This window comes from Entelurus aequoreus, linkage group LG05, assembly GCF_033978785.1.
Source record: "Entelurus aequoreus isolate RoL-2023_Sb linkage group LG05, RoL_Eaeq_v1.1, whole genome shotgun sequence".
Lineage (NCBI taxonomy): Eukaryota > Metazoa > Chordata > Actinopteri > Syngnathiformes > Syngnathidae > Entelurus > Entelurus aequoreus.
In genome coordinates, this window is record NC_084735.1 from 49,281,873 (window position 1) to 49,289,291 (window position 7,419).

General features: G+C 41.5%; 1 protein-coding gene across 1 annotated transcript in view; it reads left to right on the forward strand.

Annotated features, from left to right (window-relative positions):
- The window catches only part of robo4 (roundabout, axon guidance receptor, homolog 4 (Drosophila)), a 67,921-nt gene that overhangs the window by 45,922 nt on the left and 14,580 nt on the right, over positions 1-7,419 (forward strand). Inside the window, exon 18 of the mRNA XM_062048297.1 lies at positions 2,026-2,330. Within this exon, the coding sequence (XP_061904281.1) occupies positions 2,026-2,330 (305 nt within the window). The remainder of the gene's footprint in view (positions 1-2,025; positions 2,331-7,419) is intronic.

Sequence of the window (7,419 nt, forward strand, 5' to 3'; positions counted from 1 at the left end):
GGCGGGGTACAACATGGACAAATCGCCACCTCATGGCAGGGCCCACACAGATAAACAGACAACATTCAAATTCACACAATAGAAAGACCCTGAGCCCAGGGATCAAACTCAGGACCTTCTAGTTGTGAGGCAAAAGCACTAACCCCTGTCCGACCGTGCTGCCCCAAACCTGACTAGAGAAAGTAAAATAGTCATAATAAGGTTTAAACTGTAAACTGTACGTGAAGCAAAGTGTAAAAACAAATCTGCCTTTATCAATGAAAAAAAAAATTCTAAAACTTTTACAAATTAAAATGGAAAAAAAATTACCCCGCGACTCCGAACGGGACAAGCGGTAGAAAATGAATGGATGGAAAAATACAAATTTAACACTCAAATAAACATACGACTTTTAAGAATCTAGGACAATATCTAACGTATCATCCGTCAAGAAAGTATGTTGTGTGTAATTTTTCGAAATAAAACTTTGGTTAAAAGATATCAGTGTGTATAAATATGTTACGTGGACATTCAACAATGCCGCAATAATAATGTGGTAATTTTGGTCACAATAACTGTGATATACATTTTTTATATCATTACATCATTAGTCCTCTTCAATGTTGCAGGTTGTGTTATCCACTTTGTTGCTATGTTTCTTTTTCTTTGTTTTGTTAGCTCACATTTGATCATGCAAGATTTCAAGCATGGAGGACTAGATTCTGATCAAAGTCATTGTGTGTGATGTGCTGTGCTGACATTATTGGAGCACACCAGACACATAACATTCAAAAATGTTCAATGCCTTTTTATCTTCACGTGTGTCTTTTACCGATAATAAAACTCTTCAGATTTAGAAAATCTTAATGTGCGTACCCTGCTTTAGCTGGAGTTAGAGGGGAATGGGAATATTATTTTTTGCCTTTGTGGATCTAAAGACCTAACAGTTACTGCTTTTTAGCTTCTGTCACTTAAGGACAGCTGTTTGGTGAACAAAGCGTGACGCTGGATTCTCCAACATTCATACATCTGTACATGAATGTGTCACTAGGGGTGTCCTGATCGGATATTGATATCGGATATCGATTCGATCTCAGCAAAAAACAAGCAGATTGTATCGGCTTTCATTTAATATCGCCGTTGTAAGCGCTCCGATAAAAGCAGTCCTGCAGCGTGTTTACTTGTGCAAAGCTGAACAGCCAGTTAACATTTAAATGTCCTCCAATAAGCACACAAGATGGGTCTTGTATTTTCACATCATTTACAAAAGGTAAACATGGTAAGCTATAGGGCACTAGGAGCTAGCAGCTACACAACAGCTAAGCACACAATATCACACAAGCTAGACACGCAAAATAAGTGTCCTTAATTAGATAGGTTGATTGGCAACACTAAATTGGCCCTAGTGTGTGAATGTTGTCTGTCTGTGTAGGCCCTGCAATGAGAGGTGACTTGTCCAGCTGGGATAGGCGCTAACACCCCCCGCAACCCCGAAAGGGACAAGCAGTACAAAATGGATGGATGGACGGAGTTATTTAAATTTCATTTAATTACATTACATTAAAACAAAGATACAATGTTATGGTTAAGGTACAAATGATACTATTTATAGTCACAGCAGAGAGTTGGGGGAGGGGAGCGCAATATGTTTTCTTCTTCTTACAGGGGCGTAACAGAAAATAATTCTTAATTGCCTAATTGAACAATGTTGCAGTCTTAAATAGCACATTTGTCAATACAAATGAGTATCAAATAATTAAAGTTGGATGTTACTTACACATACAGTACAAAGATTATAAGGCAGAATATATTACCGGTACTACAAATTGCAAATGTATGTATGATTTGTGCTAATATCATGGAGGATCGATATCATTATCGGCTAATACTAAAGGGCCCAATATCGGTATCGTAATGAAAGTAAAAATGGGGGACACCCCTATGTGTGACAAGAATGTAGAACTCATTACTGCAACTATGAATTCTATATTTGTTAGTATTTCATGTAATGTAGTAACTGACCACATCATTGTTTTATCTCAACAGTGACCTCCAGCCTCTTGCCACCAGCCGAAGCTACAACTCTGAGATAGTTCCCCAGATGGACTGTTACACTTCCTATAAAGTCCCCCCCTTTGGGTTGCACTGTGCCCGCCTTCAGAGCTCACCTTCCTCCTGTTACAGCGAATGGGACAGCTCCCTGTGGAACACCTGGAGCACGGTCACAGACGGAAACTTTGCGAGCGCCCGTACCAGCCTCATCAGCTCAGTGGACAGCTGCTATACTAATGACAGCAGTAACTTTAGCCACTTTGTAACGGCGGAGTCTGTTAGTGGAGCCTCTTTGTCAGGTAAGCTGAAAATTTATGTTTTTTCATAGCTGTTGTAAAAACATCACAATTATCAGTGTTTGTAGAAAAAAATATACCAAAAAAGACATTACCCACTATATAACATTGAATTACATACAAATTCTAACTCTTTGAAAATAATACTGAAATACCGTGTAACTTCTACTGTGGCTTTCAGCAAGAGTTACAAATAGGCTGCATCAGCATCAAGTGCAACCCATTCAAATCTCAATTTCAGTTGTACGTAAAAAATACACTAAGTTTCAGGCTTATTTTGTGAAATTATGGTTAGGAAACACTTATTAATTTTTACTGATTTGCCCCCACATTTCAACAGTCAATTACAGAAAACCCCATTACAAGAGCTATATTAGAAATGTTAACTTCCTTAATAATAATAATAATAATAATTTGTAAAGCACTTTACATTTGTCAATCTCAAAGTGCTACAGAGTTTAAAAGGATACAAGAGTAGTTAAAAACACATAAAACATCTAAATAAAAAAATAAAAATTTAGAAGCCTTTTCTAAAAAGATGAGTCTTACAGCTCTTTTTAAAAGCAACTGTATTCTGTGGGGCCTGCAGGTGCATGCTCGGGGAGGGCGTTCCACAGTCTTGGGGCAGCAGCAGAGAAAACCCTATTGCCCTTGGTGCAGTGCTTAGTCCTTTGTGTTACGAGGGTGTGTGTGGATGTTGAACAGAGGGTGCGTGAAATGGTCTGGGGGGTGAGGAGCTCCTGGAGGTAAGGGGGACACATTCGTGAATGCACTGATGGGTGAGGAGGGAGACCTTATACTCAATGCTGATGACACCCAACTCTACATGCCCCTAAAGCTGAACAACACACCAGATTGTAGTCACCTGGAGGTGTGTCTAAATGAAATTAAACAATGAATGTCCACTAACTTTTGGCATGTTAATGCGAAGGGAACGGAAATGTTGATTATCGGTCCTGCTAGACACCGGCACCTATATAATAATACCACCTTAAGACAACCAAACAATTACACAAAGCGACTCGGTAAAGAATCTGGGTATTATCTTTGACCCAACTTTCTCGTTTGAGTCACGCATTCAGAGTGCTACTAAAACTGCCTTCTTTCATCTGTGTAAAATCGCTAAAATGCGTCCCATTTTGTCCATTAACGATGCTGAGATCATTAATCATGCGTTCGTTACGTCTCGTCTCGATTACTGTAACGTATTATTTTCTGGTCTCCCTATGTCTAGCATTAAAATATTACAGTTAGTACAAAATGCGGCTGCTACACTTTTGACAAGAACAAGAAAGTTTGATCATATTACATCTGTAATGGTTCACCTGCACTGGCTTCTTGTGCACTCAAGATGTGACTTTAAGGTTTTACTACTTACGTAAAAATACTAAACGGTCTCGCTCCATCCTATCCTATCTTGTACCATATGTCACGGCCAGAAATCTGCGTTCAAAGAACTCCGGCTGGTTAGTAATTCCCAGAGCCCAAAAAAAGTCTGCGGGCTATAGAGCGTTTTCTATTTGGGTGCCATTACTCTAGAATGCCCTACTGGTAACAGTTAGTGGAAGCATTTAAGTCCCATCTTAAAACTAATTTTTATACTTTAGCCTTTAAATAGACCCCTTTTTAGAACAGTTAATCTGCTGTCTCTCTTTTCTGCTCTGCCCCCTCTCCTGCGTGGACAGGTTATCATGTGGCCATTAATCAGTTTCCACAGAGGATGCGCTAGCTGTTCCATGTTGGGACCGGGGCTGGACTACTGCTCTATGCATCAGTTGGTGACGTCTCGGTGCTCCGACTTGTCTCCATGCAAGAGGATCCAGTCCCACTATGGACTGGAATCTCACATTATGAATTCGGGACCCGGGGTGACCACTCCTTATGCATCAGTCGGTGACGTCTCTGCTCCCCAATATGTCTACATGCAAGATGATCCCGTGTTGACCTCACTATGGACTGCACTCCCACATTATTAACTGTATCCACTCGGCATCCATTGCACCGGTCACCCAAGGGGGGATCCTAACATCTGCGGTCCCTTCCAGGGTTTCTCGTTATTATTATGGGGTTGAGTTTTTACTTGCCCTGATGTGGGATCTGACCTGAGGATGTTGTGGCTTGTGCAGCCCTTTGAGACACTTGTTATTCAGGGCTATATAAGTAAGCTTTGATTGATTGATTGAATAATATATGTATTTTTAAATCTGATATTTTTCTATAATACTAATTAAATTGAATAGAAATTGCTTGCCAGCTTCGAAGCGATTCTGGACCACCATCCGCCGCCTCAGGAAGGGGAAGCAGTGCACTGTCAACACCGTGTATGGTGAGGATGGTGTTCTGCTGACCTCGACTGTGGATATTGTGGATCGGTGGAGGGAATACTTCGAAGACCTCCTTAATCCCACCAACACGTCTTCCTATGACGAAGCAGTTCCTGGGGAATCTGTGGTTGGCTCTCCTATTTCTGGGGCTGAGGTTGCTGAGGTAGTTAAAAAGCTCCTTGGTGGCAAGGCCCCGGGGGTGGTTGAGATCTGCCCGGAGTTCCTTAAGGCTCTGGATGCTGTGGGGCTGTCTTGGTTGACAAGACTCTGCAGCATCGCGTGGACATCGGGGGCGGTAATCTGGATTGGCAGACCGGGGTGGTGGTTCCTCTCTTTAAGAAGGGGAGCCGGAGGGTGTGTTCCAACTATCGTTCCAACTCCTCAGCCTTCCCGGTAAGGTCTATTCAGGTGTACTGGAGAGGAGGCTACGCCGGATAGTCGAACCTCGGATTCAGGAGAAACAGTGCGGTTTTCGTCCTGGTCGTGGAACTGTGGACCAGCTCTATACTCTCGGCAGGGTCCTTGAGGGTGCATGGGAGTTTGCCCAACCAGTCTACAAGTGCTTTGTGGACTTGGAGAAGGCATTCGACCGTGTCCCTCGGGAAGTTCTGTGGGGAGTGCTCAGAGAGTATGGGGTATCGGACTGTCTGATTGTGGCGGTCCGCTCCCTGTACGATCAGTGTCAGAGCTTGGTCCGCATTGCCGGCAGTAAGTCGGACCCGTTTCCAGTGAGGGTTGGACTCCGCCAAGGCTGCCCTTTGTCACCGATTCTGTTCATAACTTTTATGGACAGAATTTCTAGGCACAGTCAGGGCGTTGAGGGGATCCGGTTTGGTGGCTACAGGATTAGGTCTCTGCTTTTTGCAGATGATGTGGTCCTGATGGCTTCATCTTGCCAGGATCTTCAGCTCTCACTGGATCGGTTCGCAGCCGAGTGTGAAGCGACTGGGATGAGAATCAGCACCTCCAAGTCCGAGTCCATGGTTCTCGCCCGAAAAAGGGTACAGTGCCATCTCCGGGTTGGAGAGGAGACCCTGCCCCAAGTGGAGGAGTTCAAGTACACTAACGTTCAAAAGTTTGGGGTCACCCAAACAATTTTGTGGAATAGCCTTCATTTCTAAGAACAAGAATAGACTGTCGAGTTTCAGATGAAAGTTCTCTTTTTCTGGCCATTTTGAGCGTTTAATTGACCCCACAAATGTGATGCTCCAGAAACTCAATCTGCTCAAAAGAAGGTCAGTTTTCTAGCTTCTGTAACAAGCTAAACTGTTTTCAGATGTGTGAACATGATTGCACAAGGGTTTTCTAATCATCAATTAGCCTTCTGAGCCAATGAGCAAACACATTGTACCATTAGAACACGGGAATGATAGTTGCTGGAAATGGGCCTCTATACACCTATGTAGATATTGCACCAAAAACCAGACATTTGCAGCTAGAATAGTCATTTACCACATTAACAATGTATAGAGTGTATTTCTTTAAAGTTAAGACTAGTTTAAAGTTATCTTCATTGAAAAGTACAGTGCTTTTCCTTCAAAAATAAGGACATTTCAATGTGACCCCAAACTTTTGAACGGCCGTGTACCTCTGAGTCTTATTCACGAGTGAGGGAAGAGTGGATCGTAAGATCGACAGGCGGATCTGTGCGGCGTCTTGAAAGTTAGCGCCATCTCGCCAGCCAATTAAGGTTGCAAACTTTGTTTTGCTGTTGAGTTTTCTCGACTCTTATGAATGTGCAGTATTTGCTAATTTTGTTTTCATAACTGATTACTCTCCACTGTAACGTAGTGAACAGTATACCAAAAATGTATTATGTTGTTTTGCTACTTTGCATTCAAGATAACTTTGCGGTTAGTATTGTCTCCTGCTTGTCTCTTGTTTAGCTATTGTATTCTTCGTCCTCCAGATATTTGAAATGTAGTTTATTTTACATAATGGATGCAAGGATTACTAACCTAGAGACCAAAAACAAACAGACTGCCAACAGTAAAACAACACGTCAACTGAAAATAATTACTTTCTACTAATTTGTATGGTCGATTAGGTCGACCTGTTATCGCGACAGTATTAATCAGAGCACTATTCAGTTAATACAGTGCATCCGGAAAGTATTTACAGCACTTCACTTATTCCATAATGCAATAAATCAATTTTTGTCCTCAAATCTCCACACACAATACCTCATAATGACAATGTGAAAACACTTTTTTTATTTTTTTATTTGCAAATTTATTGAAAATAAAAAACTCAGAAATCCCATGTATGTAAGTATTCGCAGCCTTTGCTCAATACTTTGTTGATTCACCTTTGGCAGCAATTACAGCCTCAAGTCTTTTTGAATACAACGCCACAAACTTGGCAGACCTATATTTGGGTAGTTTTGCCCATTCCTCTTTGCAGGACCTCTCAAACACCATCAGGTTGGATTAGAAGCGTTGGTTTTCATCTTGGATGTCTCGGTACGTTGCTGCATTCATCTTTCTCTCTATTCTGACTAGTCTCCAAGTTCATGCCGCTGAAAAACATCCCCACAGCATAATGCTTCACTGTAGGGATGGTATTGGCCTGGTGATAAGTGGTGCCTGGTTTCAAAAAGAAAGGCTGTAAGTACATGCGATTTAAAAAATGTTAATCAATTTGCAAAATTTTTAATTAAAAAAAACTTCACATTGTCATTGTGGGTTATTTTCTGTAGAATTGTGACAACAAAAATGTATTTATTCCATTTTGGAATTAGGCTGTAACATAACAAAATGTGGAAAAAG